Genomic DNA, 13,592 nt, shown 5'->3' with positions numbered 1-13,592 from the left:
CCCGCTGCTTCCTAGGGATTGAATTTGTTACTGCCTGCTAATCCCTGGAGCTACTAATTACACCCATTATCAGTTTGTCCAGCATCCAGGTCTGGCACATTGTAAAATGTCAAGTCCCCATCAGGTTTACAAACTGGTTTGGGTTAGCAGGGACCTTAAAGCCCAACCCATTCCACCTCCTGCCAGGCAGGGACACCTTCCACTCTCCTAGGTTGCTCCAAACCCCATCCAACCTGGCCCTGGACACTTCCAGGGATGGGGCAGCCACAGCTGCTCTGGGCACCCCGTGTCAGGGCCTTGCCACCCTCATAGGGAAAAATTTCTTAAATCTAAGTCAAATTTCCCCTTTTTCAGTTTGAGTCCGTTGCTCCTTGTTCTGTCACAGCAGTTCCTGATGAAGGAATGCTTAGGAACGGGATGATGCAAAATGTGCTGCTTTAATACTGCAGATTTTGGTGTTTATTTGGGAGAAACAATGGATTTTCAAGGACTCCGGAACATGGTCGCCATGGCAACTATATGCAGAACCAGGGGGGAGGGAGGGGAAGTTCCCATATTTCCAAATACTCAGAACTGAGTGATTTGAACTCCATTTTCCAGGGATTACTTAAACCAGCAGCTGCAGGTGCAATGCACTGCCCAGGTTCATACAGGGATGCAAACAAGGAATATTTTCAGGCACACCATTCCCATGGAGTTTTATGAAATCCTGCTCAGACACATCTGCTAAAAATGCAGAAATGTGCCTTAATGTTCAGCTCAGAAGAATTATTATCTATGTGCTTGTTCCTACATAGATGGCAGCCAAAATTTGGAAAACCACAGGGAAACCCTGGTCCTTCCTAAGGGGAACATTTGGCTTCAAGCACAGCTCAGCAACACTCCAAGGAGAGCTGTGAGCTCATCTCAGCATCAGGCTGAGCCTTAATCACTTTAAGTCAGAACCCACCACTGGTTTATTTCCATTGCTCTTTCAAATTCAATTATTAAAAAAGGAAAACAAGACAAACCTAATTATGCTGGGCTGAGAGGCCCAGCTCAATGTCAGAGTCACTGCAACTTCTCCCACCAAGACCCAGACCTCAAACATTACCACAGGCTCAGCAAAAAGCAGATTGGAGATCATTATTGTTATCACCAACAAAGCCAGTGGTGTTGAAGAAGCAAAGTGGTCATGCTGAAGAAATTGTCCTTTCCCTAGTGCAGTGATTCTGCCTTGATTCTCTCTAAATCATCAGCACAGAGGGTAAATGGTCCAAAAGGCCACGTTTTGTCACTTCCAGACCAAGGAGATCTCTTCTGTCCACCGTGGGCACATCTCCAAAGCCCACAGGTTTTCCCCTTTGGAGGGAGCAGCATTTTCAATATTTCTCTGTCAATTTCCTGACCTACGGAGCAGGATTTTAAAGTTTTCAGGATGTTCCATCACAAAATCCTCTTCCATCTGAGGAGCACTTTGTGATTCCTTAGGAAGGTATCTGCTCCAAGGGATCCCCCCTGTCTTACTGGCATCAGGAATTTCATGGGAGGGGAATGAAGTAGAAATTATCCACTTGCCACACCAACAGCCACCTTCTACTTTCCAACTACATCATTATCTCCAGCCATTAATCCTGATTGGATTTACATTCCCTACACAACCCCATGAACACAACTAATGGCTAGTGATACAACTAATGGCTGGTATATTCCATTAGGATCCTCTCCAGACAATTTGTTCCTCCAAGGACAAGCCCTGCAAAGCTGCCAGTGGAACCTGGGAGCAGCTGAGCAATTCTGTGTCACGCTGGTATTTCACATGCCTATGTGTGGTTTGAGATGAGAAAAGCCACAAAAAGTCATGTACTGAACAATTATAACCTCAAAAAGAAACAAATAATCCTTTCTTTTTTTTTTTTTGCACAGTTACTCACAGGAGGAAAAGCAGAACAAAGCAATCCCATTAACAGATAAAAAGAAAGGGCCCAGTAAACAATTCCCAACCATACTGGTGGAGCCAACACATCCAGAAAAATGAACTTTCACTGCTGCTTTCCTGAGTCACTCAGCTAAGCCCAAAACCTTTTTCTGCTTCATTTTAACTTGGTGTTCACCACCACCAGCAACTGTGCAGAATGTGACAAAAACTCAGCAGTGCCCATCTTGTCAGCCACAAGCCACCAGCAGCCTGACTCTTCACACATGGCTCCAGGAGCTGCCTAAACTGAAGCTCTAAGCAGTTTCTAATCATACCAATTTCAGAGTTACCCACCAGAATATGCCAGCCCAAAAATATTAAGTGGGGGAGACTACAGGGAGCAAGCTAGAGGAGAACACAGACATTTCTTGTTCCTATGCCCTGCAAAGGCTTAAACTGGGGCACTTCAAATCCTCAGCGAGTTTCTGTTCCAACACATCCTCGGAGAAGGGCTGAGATTATCACAAAACCCTCAATAAAACAAAATCAAAACAAACAAACCCAGACTTTAAAAGTCAAGTGAAAATGTGCCTGTGAGCTTGCCCAAGAGGACATTCCTGGCCCTGGGAGTGGTGCACTGATGACCTCACCGAGCTGCAAACTCAGGCCAGGAAGTGTTTTGCTCGTGTCTTCAGAATAGGAAGCTGGCATCCCAGGGATATTCCTCGGAATTGATCACCAAATGAAACCCAGGAGCATAAATCCCCTCCCCATCACAACACAAGGTTTTGTTTAATGAGTCATTTAAGTCAAATGTTGGACATGGCCACCACGATGTCACTCAGGGCAGAGCTAGGCACCCTGTGCTGCATCACCCAGGGAAAAGCTGATATTTCCCCCTTCTGCACATTCCTCCTCATTGCCATTAAACTGAATCCCTGCCTTTCGCTTGGAGTGAATCCCAGAAGTGACAGATGCAATAAGCATGAAGATTTCACTTGAAAAAATCCAATGATGTTTGAAAAGACAGCTCAGGAGAAGACAGTGCAATGCCAACAGAGAACACAAATGCTGATTAAAGCAATCTGGATAAAAGGCTACAAGTGACCATTGAAAAATTACTATTATGAAGTGCTGTACTGAAACAAACAGCAAGCAAATGCTGCCTGACGTGTCCCTGTGTGTGTCAGGTCTTACTGGGGCTACCGAAAACACAGCAAAACACATATACCCCAAATCAACATGCATTGCCACAAAAGTATTTGATCTTCTACCTTTGTGTACACAGTCCTTAGCAAACACCACTATTGGCTGCAATAAAGCCTTCCTGCAAGCACACAGCCATCTGGATTTTTCCCCCCTCCTTGAGCAGAAAAGATGATTCAATGCTCGTTATTCAAATGAAAATGGAATAAACCCTCTCCTGCCTCCCGCACACGACACCCGCTGCTTTCCCCACATCCAAACGCGCTGCTCCCAGGACATGCTGTGCCAGTTCACACCATTTTCCCACACTCCAGAGCTTCCCTCGTACGTGCCATGGAGGCACACAGAGGGAGAGGATGGCACCAGGTAATTTGGGAACAGCCTGGCCTAAAATTAAAACAAAATCGGGAAATTCAGCAGCGAACTGAAAAATCAGCTGCAGCCTGGTGTGTTCAGAACATCCCTCTCTGATTTTGCCACCGTCCTTGGTCTTGCTCCAGTAATCCCCACGCACATCTGCACGAACAGACGTGCTCAGACCAACTCCAGCTGCTAAAAAAACCCAAACCCTAACGCATCTCACTTATCTTCAACTATAAAAGTGCTTCCATCGGGTTCACTTTTGTTTCCTGGCACCTTTCACTGCCTTTTTTTATTTTCTGCTTTTTTCAGACCTGTATCCTGTGCAATCAGTCAGTTAAGGCATCACAATGTCCTACAGCTGAACCTCTGTGTGGTGGTGTCAGACACCTGCCCATGTGTCCAAGATCTTCCCTCATGCTGTTAACGGAATCAGTGGGAATTTCATAAAGCACAGGCATGGACCAGCATTTAAATTCCAGTTTTTGGCATATCACTGTTAAACAACGTGGCTTCCTGCATAGGAAAACAAAGCCCAGGGACATCTGCCAGCAGCAAAGGGATAGGATGAGATGGTCCTTAAGGTCCTTTCCAACCCAAACCATTCTGGGATCCCCTGGTGATTCAATGACATGTCACACAGCCCAGGAGTCCACAAATCTGCACAGCCTCCAAAGAGCCCCTAATAACGGCGTGACAAGGACCTGCTCTAGAGGAGCCTCCGAAAAATAAACCCAAACTAGACCCCCATCAGGGCGCTCATCTTTTGTCCTCTGCCATGGTGCACGGCGGGGACGGGCGCTCCGGGGGCGGCACACGCCGGTGGCACCGAGCGGCTGCTGCATCGCCGGGCGGAAAAGAAGGGGGAGGGAAAAAAAAAAAAAAAAAGGAAAAAGGAAAACGTGCGGAACAAAAGCCCCCCAGCGCTGTCCCCGCCGCGGGATCAGGTGCGCGGCGGGAGCGCCCGGCGCCGCCGCCCCGCCCCGGGCTTGCCCTGCCCGGCGGCCCCGGCCGGATGCGGATGCGGCGGCGACCCCGCGCCGCTGCCTAATAAGGAGGGAGCGGGGAGCGGCCGGGGCCGAGGCGGTGCGGGGAGGGCGCTGCCGCCGCGGGCCCCGCGCTGACAGCGGCCGCCGCCTCACGGAGGGCTCGGCGGCCCCGCGCGGGAAGGGCCCGCCCGGCCGGACCCCCGCCCTGCCCGGCTCCCACCCGCGGGCACCGCGGCGCCCGCCCTGCAGCAGCCCCGCTCGCGGGTGCTCCCCAGTTCTCCCCGCTCGCCCTCACCGCCCCCGAGCCGCACCGCGATCCCGAGCCGCCTCCCGCGTCCGCTCCTCAGCCCGGCGGAGCCGCCGCCTCCGCCTCCTCCTCCGCCCGCCGCCGCCGCCCGACTGAGCGCCGCGGGTGGGGCGGGGCAGAGCGCCCGCGGGTCCCGCCCCCTCCGTGACCACGCCCACAGAAGATCAAGCCCCCTTGGTCTGGTCCCGCCCATTCCAACCTCTCTGTGGGGGCGGGTCGAAGAGATGAATGACGGCTCGATCAGCCAATGGTCGTGTGGCTCTCGCCACCACGCGCGGTCGCGCGCTCTCAAGCCCTGCCCCTCCTCCCCTCAGCGGCGAGTGGGGGCGGGAGGTCATGAAGGACCTGAGGGGTCGATCGTGTCCGCCCTAGGGGACCGGCCACGTCCTCCCTGTGAACCAGTCCTGTCCGCTCCGAGGGACCGGTCATGTCATCCCTGGGGATCAGTCATCCCATGCCTGAGGGATCGATCATGTCATCCCTGAGGCACGGATCGCCTCATCCCTGAGGGACCGGTCATGACATCCCTCCCTGAGGGATCGGCCGTGTCTGCCCTGAGGGGTGAGATGAGCCTGCTGTCCTCAGAGGTAACGCTGAGGAGAACCAGTAGTTCCACAAGAAAACAACCGTGTCACCTCACGCTGTCACACCAAATCACAGTGGCTGTGGTGAAAAAAGGACAGTGACAAAAACCCCTGCTAAAGACTGCAGAGCTCAACCCCAGCTAAGAACCACGCTCCAGCAAGACACCCACGGCAGAGGTTTGAGACAAGAGTTCTCCCCATTGCACTGTGGTAAAGGCAAGTTGGGGATGCCGTGCTTTGAGGTGTAAGGTTTGTATCTGTGTGTATCTGCTGTGACACGTCAGGCGAGCGCTTTGCACACACACCTGGCTGCCCACAGGTGACACCGCCACACTCGGGGCCACTGCGGCCTCAGGGAGCCCGAGGGGCGGGTGAGCAACACCCCAGCAGAGCCCACAGCCCTCAGTGTTACCATACATGGCCAAAACCAAAACTCCTCGAGCTTCCTCATCCGCTTGGGCCGACGTTTGCACGTTCATTTGCATGTGGTTTGATGCTTAAGGGAGGGGTGATGTTTCAGGGGAGCATCACCCCGCTAATCTGTCTTCTAATCCTTCATAATTTGGAGGAATATGTGTCGTGATGAGCTGAGCTGAGAGCCCTGCTCTTCCCCCACGGGGCTGTGACAGGACCATGAATTCCCCCCTGTGAGTGATAGCTGGGGCTAAAACCCACGGAAAAACTCAGGGAGATACATTTGTCCTGGTCTGACTGTCACAGCTGATGGAAACATCAGTAGCTACAGATTAAACAAATGTTATCCTGTTTTTATTAACCTTGACACTAAATGTAACTGCTGATCCAACAAGCGGGAAAGCCTCTCTCACCTGCTGAGCAACACCTTGATAAAAAAATTATACAAACAGAGATTGGAGTGGCAAGGCTGCACCCTTGCCCATGACAATAATTGCCCTGAAATTAATCAATAGCATCTTTCTGAAAACCAGCCCAGCACAATTACACCACCCTGCTCCCTCAAACAATCCCTTTAAAGCTAAAAGAGAAGAAAACTAAAGCAGCCTTGGAGCAGAGCTGCAGGTAACTCAGAGTTAAGGGAGCTTAGGTTATGATTCACATTTTCCATGGATGTACATGATGTGTTGAAGGCCACAGAATGAGTCAGTGATAGAGCTGAGAGTCCTGCTTGCCCATCCTTAATTTATTAGAAGTCTCAAAACTGTGTGGGGGAATTAAATTTTATAAAACTGAATTTTAATAATGTACCAAGAGATGCTTTAGCCTGGACTGGAAAACAGGAATGAAGGCAGCAGCACCCAGCACTGCCCACCAGCTCAGAAGGGGAACCAAAGAAGATTTTTGGCCTCCAACTGAAAAAAAAGTGACACAGAGAGGCCACAAAAGTGAAATTCGTCCTAAGAAATCTGATTGAAGCCTAATCCTCTCAAGAGCTGCCTTGGGAAGGGTGGATCCTGCAGAGATGAAATTTACTTGCTCAACACAGTGCTGGAAGAGCTGCTAAAGATGGACTCAGGTGGAAATAATATCTGTGGAATTTTTACCAGACCTTCCTAAAAAATCTGGATGGAAACACTCCAAAGAACACCCAGATCCTGTCTGGGATTAATGAGCTGTTTAGATCACAAAGTGATGAAGAAATTACAGGAATTTTAGGCTGAATTCTCCAACAAACAGAAGAAACAGCTCAGGTTTTACATGTGCTCTTTGGTTCTGCTGTAACCACTAATTTTCTTCACTTCAGATGAGTAAAACCACCCTAACAAACAATTCAAATGTTATCCACAGTGCTGCAAGTGAAACAACCTGTCAAAATATGCCACAAATCCTAATTTTTGTATAGAAAAAACACCAAACCCTTACAGCTACAAGGAGAAACACACCAAAATTTGCCCCATTTTACCAGCACCTGCTTAGTACATATTGCAGAAATTCAGGATTTATTAAAAACCCCTCTTTTAGCCATCCCACATATTTTCCCCTCAGCTACATCACTGCAGGATTGCTGCAAACTATCTCACAGCCTTTATAGGGAAACAGCACCGTGGCTACAGACTCCACCTCTGAAACTTATGTCAGCTGCTAAATTTAGCCTCCTGCAAATATGCATCAATTCCATCCCTGCAATAAATCCCCCAACTTTGCTCCTGGGATGAGCCTGATGTGTTTCACAAGGCCCACATCAGGTGTGTCCCACAGCCTTCCCCACCAAGGCCATGTTTGTAGTTGGAAGAGGAAAAGAAACACCTGAGGCACCTTTTTTAAAGGAGAAATTTTGATTAATTTCTTCAGTCTGGTGTCTCCGAGCCATCCCAAAGGGGTGACAAACCCCCTTTTTGGATCCAGTGAGGTCACTGGAGGGATGAATTTGTCTCAAACATTTCGTTTAGCTGAAATCCTCATTGCTAAATATATTCTGAATGGAGGGAAATGGCTTAGGGAGGGCTTAGAGAGATCAGCAATTTAAAGTCCTGTTATTTTGCAGCTTAACTTCTAAATCAAGCAAAATATGCCAGACAGGACCATCTTGAACCCTGGTTTTGCACATATCCAAATTGTACAGCTTTCCAAGGACTTTTATGTCCCTGTTTATCTATTTGTTTCCTGAAGCCTTTTGATGATGATGATGACGATGATGATGATGATATTATTACTATTATTATTATTATTATTGTTATTATTATAGTTACTTTATGATAATATTTCTTTATCAGGAAGTACTAGGTTCTCCCACATGAAATTTGAGTATTTTTATATTTCTCTTCTATGGCTTCCATAATTTAGGGATCCCATCAAGGCCAGGCCCAGCAGCATTGGGAAGAGCTGCTCCTGCTGAAATCAGGAATTTGATCTTGCCTTTCACTGAACATTATTGGGATTTAGGGATTTTTTAGTGCAGGGAAATGTTCTCTGCCCATAGCAGGGGGATGGAATAAGATGGTCTTTAAAGTCCCTTCCAACCCAAACCATTCTGGGAAGCTCTGAACTGATTGTAGCGACAAATCCTCCCCACTCCACTTTCCCTCTGCGGAATTAGATTTATTCTCAGCATTAATTTCCTTTCTCTGCCTTGATTCCTCCATGTCCATGGGCACAGAACAAGTGCCAGGGGCAGCTTTATGAAACTACTCCCAATGCTGATTTTTAGGAGACATTTCCATGATCATCAACTGTTGAGCAACTGCCAAGATGAAATTGTTCTCAGAGCCACCACCAAAGGGCTCTGGATAACGGAAAATCGATTCTGTGTCTGGCTGGGAGGATGTGCTATGCCCAGGAAAGTGTTCCCCAGCTCCTGCAAAAGGTTTGTCTGGAGAGCCAGGGAGAGCAGAATCCCTTTGGACTGGCCTTATTCAATCCTTGGCCAGAAAGGGGAGCTGTAGAATTAGGGAATGAAGATAAGGAGAGCAAAATGTTCCATCAGAAGCTTTGAAACAACAGCCAGGAAGGGAGAAGTGTCTGAGTGGCAGCAAGGAAAGAGGAAAACATGGATTAAAGGACAGGGTCGGGAGCCACCACCCCTGAGCTTATTGCCAGCTCTGTGTGACATGGAACCATCACTGTGCTACTTCCAGACCCCAGAACTGGGCTCATTCACAACCCCCCTCCCCAAAGGGCAATAAAGTCCACTGTGGTGAATGAGGGCCCGTGCTGACATCACTCCTGAGCCACTTGGAAAGGCTGGAGGATGCTGGAGATGGATAAGGAATGATGAACATTAGGCCAGGATGTGCATTAATAATTGATGCTATTGTTATTAATGATTTACAATAGATTTCAGCCAGTACATCTATTACTGCATCTCCCCACTCTCACACCTTTTGTGCAGCAATATCAGTGTCAGATACATCCCTCCCAACTCAGCTGAAAGAAAGGCACAAAAAATGAGCTTTTACAGCAAAAAGAAACATCTAATTTCAAGCTAATCTATTTCCTCATGTATTTTTCTCCATCATTAGACAGGATTGTGAAATATATTTTCATTTCTTTTCTATTTCTGCAGTGAAAAGGAGGTAGGTCCCAATACCTAATTAAAATGTTGGGCCACCAAATAAACCCAAAGCAATTGCTTGCAACAGATGGGATTTCCTTTGTTGCTGTCTCCGGATGATTAACGAGGAGGAGAGAGACAAGAAAGCAGAACTGGGGAAAAAAAAGAAAAAGAAATGAAGCAATCTGTATTTTATTTACAACATGAATATGCTGGGATTGACAATTCCTATCATCCTGAACAGCAGGAAAAAATCAGGGAAGAAGCCAGGGCTGGGTGTTGGGTTCCTGGGCACTGATCACAGAGCCTCACTATTCAAGAACTTTCGAATTCTTTTGCCATCTCCTTCTGTTTCTCTCCCTGCTGTATAGGATCAGGTTGGACCAAAGGTGCTGAAAAAATCAGAGATATAAGAAAGGAAACACATAAGGGTAAATCCAGGTGAGGTGTCTGTGTTTGAGATTTGGGGAAATCAATGTTTAACCCAGTTTTTAAATCCCCAACAGACTGTCAAGGATAGAGTAAAATGGGAAGCTGTTCCTGCTCTTCTTCCTGCTCCAGTGGAAGGCGTCCCTGCCCATGCAGAGGGTGGAACGAGATGAGCTTTGCGGTCCCTCCCAGACAGAGCAATTCCCTGAGTCTGTGAGTTTTTATTGCAATGTTTCCACCGTTCAGCACTGAAATATTGTCTCAACCCTCCCTCCCTGTTTCTTCTGGAGAGCAAGGAGGTAAAAATGTGTCAGGAGGGATTGGGCTGCAGCTGGTATTGCTTTGGGGAGGGAGCTGATTCCTTGTATCCCTTCTCACCCCCTTCTTCTGCCAGACCCATTCCATCCACCTGCTCCTTCATCCCGGGAAGGATGAGCTGATCAAACATCCCAGTGCCCGGTGTGGCTGAGGGGAACGCTCCAGCCCAGCTGTGCCAGTGACACCAGCGAGCCTCCCTCTCGAGGGCTGTGGAGATCCACACAGACACCACCACCCTGCTCCATGCTCTGAGCCTGGCAGCGCTTGCAGTGACAAATATCTCCCACCCCTACTTCCTTACATCGTGCAGTGTGTCCTCAGCTGCTTCCTGAGAGCACAGGAGCTGTTTGTCATCCCTGCAGGGATTTTGTCATCCCTGACACGCACAAACTGTGCCACGTTCACGCTCCGACTCTGTCGCGACAGTAACACATCACACCTATTTTTTAAGCAAACTCAGTTCAAAGCCACCACAGATTTCCTGTGCCTTAAAACACTTATTTTCCCTTATAAGGAAATGCACAATTGCAGATTGTCACTGAACAGAAGATGGGAGTTAAGCAGCGTGGGTCGGGTGGCTCCTTGCGGGATCCAAACTCTCATACAAACACTCATTTCTATCCTTCCTATTTTTGCAGAACTGCTGTTTTACCAGGAAAATTTCAACAGAGTTCACTTCTCCATATTTTTTTCAGTGAAAGTATTTCCAAGTTGATGTCATTCTCCTGAATGGCTTATTCAGTGAAGTCACAGTGCAGGAGAAAAAGAACTTAGAGAAAATAATGCTGCTTTTTTATAGCTAAAATAAAATTACATTGGCTCACCCAGTGCCTGGAGAGATAGAGGCAAATAATCTCACATGGCAGTGGAAGGATGCATCCTATGGACACTGCTGCTTTGTAGCTGCTGTGAGAAGCAGTAAATTGTATTTATTATCACGCAGGAGTCTGACAAAACAAATCTTTCCCCAAAACAGTTTCACTGCATGAAGGGCTTTGAACCAACACCTGATTCCCATCCTGCCTCCTTCGGAGACTCCGTGTGCCCTGAGCACATCCCGTCTGTCACCCAGTTATTCCTGGCAGCTATTTCCCATCCACGGCAATGTTCCCACCTGCCCTGGAACTTCGACCTCCAGGACCCCCCAGCCCCACGGCAGAACCGGGACCCCCCACTCCTCACCTTTTTTGGGCGCTGGTGCTGCTGCCGTCCCCTCCGACGCCTTGGGCTTTTCGAAGGTTTTCTTGGCATCGGCAACTTTAAGCACATTCTCATCCTCCTGACTCTGCCTCCCCTTCCGCTCCGGCTCCTCCGAGCCCCCTCCTCCCGCAGTCCTGCCTCCAGGGAGCAGCTCCGTGCCCGCCGCTGCCCACTGCTCCCTGCCAGGCTTGGCCTCATCGCCGAGGGGCTCCAGCAGTGCCTCCGTCAGCGCCACAGCCTTGCTCATACTCAGAGCCAGGCACTCCTTGCTGTGGGTCCTGACAGGGGGGGCCGGGGGGGTTCTTTTCTGAATGTAGGAATCGAGTTCATCAGCTTCACCTCCGAGCTGCTCCCGGCTGTCTGGGAGCTGGCTGCTGCTCTGTCTTGAAAGCTTCCCGGTGTCTCTGGCCACCGAGGGATAATTTGTGACCGCAGGGACCGTTCTCTCGAGGCTCTTCACTACCTGCTGGTCTGGCTCGGGCTTCCTGGCCGGATCCTCCTCGCTGGCCTGGCCGTTCTGGCACAGGTCAAGTGTTCCATCGGGCTGGGGGGCAAAGCTCCATGCCTGCCTCAGGCTGTCCCTGCTGCTGTCCCTGGGGATGTAGGTGACAGGTGTGCCTGCCTCCTGCTTGCTTTGCAGGATGTAATCCATGAGGATGGCGTTGCGCTCGAAGCTGTCGGATCTGACGGGCACGGTTGGTTTGTTCCCCTCCGAGGGGCCCTTGGGGCTCAGTTTGGTCACTTGCCTGCTCTCCACGCTGCTCTCCGAGTCCGAGCGGCTCATCTGCCTCCTCAGGACTCTTTCCAAGGAGTTGAGCCTGCTGAGGCTCGGGCTTGCCACCTTCCCATCCCCTGTGTAGCCCTCCTGAATCAAGGGGAGCGTGTCCTCTGCCTCTTCCCATTCTTCCTCAGGTTCCGTTTCTGCCTCCTGGATGAGGCGCCGGTACTCGCTCTCCTCCAGCCTGTAGACCACCGGCCTCACCGTCCTGCCCGTGCCCACCCGCCTGGGCACCACCTCCAGCTCGTACACCTTTGGAGGGGCTTCTCCTTCCTGCCCTCTCCTGCACCCTTTGGACACGGGATGCTCTTCCAGGGACAGCTCCCCTGCTGGCCCCCACTGCCCTCTCTGCCCGCTGCTGCTCATCTCTGACCTCTTGGCAGGGCCTGCGGTGTCGCTGCGGAGGTCGGGGCGCTCCCCCCGCTCCCGGCTGTGTCCCAGGCCCTCCTGGCTGAGCTGCAGCAGTGGATAATCCTCACAGGTGCCTGTAGAGTCTCCCCGGGAAGCTGGGCAGTCTCTCCCCCTTGCCTTACTTGTGTCATCCCGTAAATATCCACGGTACTGCCAGGTGGAGGCTTCCATGGCCGGGAGATCTGTCACTATAATTCCTGGTTCCAAGTGCTTTGGGACTGGCCAGCCAAGATTTTTCCCACCTTGGGTCTCGGCGGGCTTTCAGCACCGCCTCCTCCTCGCTCTGCTCTGGGAGACGGCGGCACTTGGAAGCGTCGGAGCCTGGGTCATGTGAACCGGCATTCCTTGGCCTCATGGCCAGTGGAGAGGAACATCCCATTGGCACGATGGAGCCCATGCTCTGCCACTCCTGACACCACACCCAGCACAGCTGATGCCACGCTGGTCCCTACCCGAACACATCCCACCTGGATAACTGGAAAAATCCCCTCCAGCTGCTAATTTGCTGGTCCATGGCACTTCACAGTCAGGACTTGCTTTCCATCTGCATCCTTCTCCAGGGATTCTCCTCTTTCCCCAACCTACTCCAGCAACAGCTCCCCACAGCCTGGTGCAGCAATCCCGGCTTGCCTCCAATTTTGCAGCTTCCAGAGGGATTTACTGCCAGGCTGTCTGGGCAGAATCACCTCTGCCAGCTCCTTGTGAGTTCCACGGAGAGAAGGGAACCCGCATCCATGCCCCTGGCCCTGTTCCCTCCTCCCTGCCCTGCGCCCGTGGGACGCGGAGCGGCTCCCCCAGTGCTCCTTCCTTGGAAGCAGCACTCAGCCTTGGGCTGCGTCCCAGAGTTTGAGGGAGAGATGCTGCCTGCACAGAGAGCACGGGGCAGAGCCGGAGAGCTGGAATGATCTGCGGGAATGCGTTATGGAAAAGGGAATTGCTGTGACAGAGACCGGCTGCCTGAGATAAACACGGGAGCCCAACAGCAGCCTGAGGCACAACTTTCCCTGTAGAAACTCCAAAACACAACTTATCAAAAATCCCTATTAATGCACTGGGCACTTCTCTAAATAACCCTCTGAGCAGCCCTTTGGATAACCCTCTGGATGGCGGTGGAGCCGGAGAGCTGGAGGGCTCTAATCCATTTGT

At 50.5% G+C, this 13,592-nt stretch overlaps 1 protein-coding gene across 6 annotated transcripts in view; it reads right to left on the bottom strand.

The window, feature by feature from the left end:
• Window positions 1-13,244, bottom strand: part of CORO1C (coronin 1C) — a 47,307-nt gene extending 34,063 nt beyond the window's left edge. Inside the window, exons 1-3 of one of the 6 annotated variants that reach the window (XR_001991005.3) lie at window positions 11,240-13,244; window positions 10,882-10,963; window positions 9,469-9,702 (exon numbers count right to left, since the gene is read on the bottom strand). Coding sequence is in view for 2 of the 6 variants with exons in the window: in XM_018916663.3 (XP_018772208.2) it covers window positions 9,626-9,702; window positions 11,240-12,617 (1,455 nt within the window). In the remaining 4 variants the exon portion in view is untranslated. The other 5 variants (XM_030232361.2, XM_018916663.3, XM_009092409.4 and 2 more) reach the window with 5 other exon arrangements.
• Window positions 13,245-13,592: the final 348 nt, after the last annotated feature.

This window comes from Serinus canaria, chromosome 15, assembly GCF_022539315.1.
Source record: "Serinus canaria isolate serCan28SL12 chromosome 15, serCan2020, whole genome shotgun sequence".
NCBI lineage: Eukaryota > Metazoa > Chordata > Aves > Passeriformes > Fringillidae > Serinus > Serinus canaria.
The sequence above is the reverse complement of the archived record's forward strand: the minus strand, read 5'-3'. Positions and strand labels throughout refer to the sequence as shown.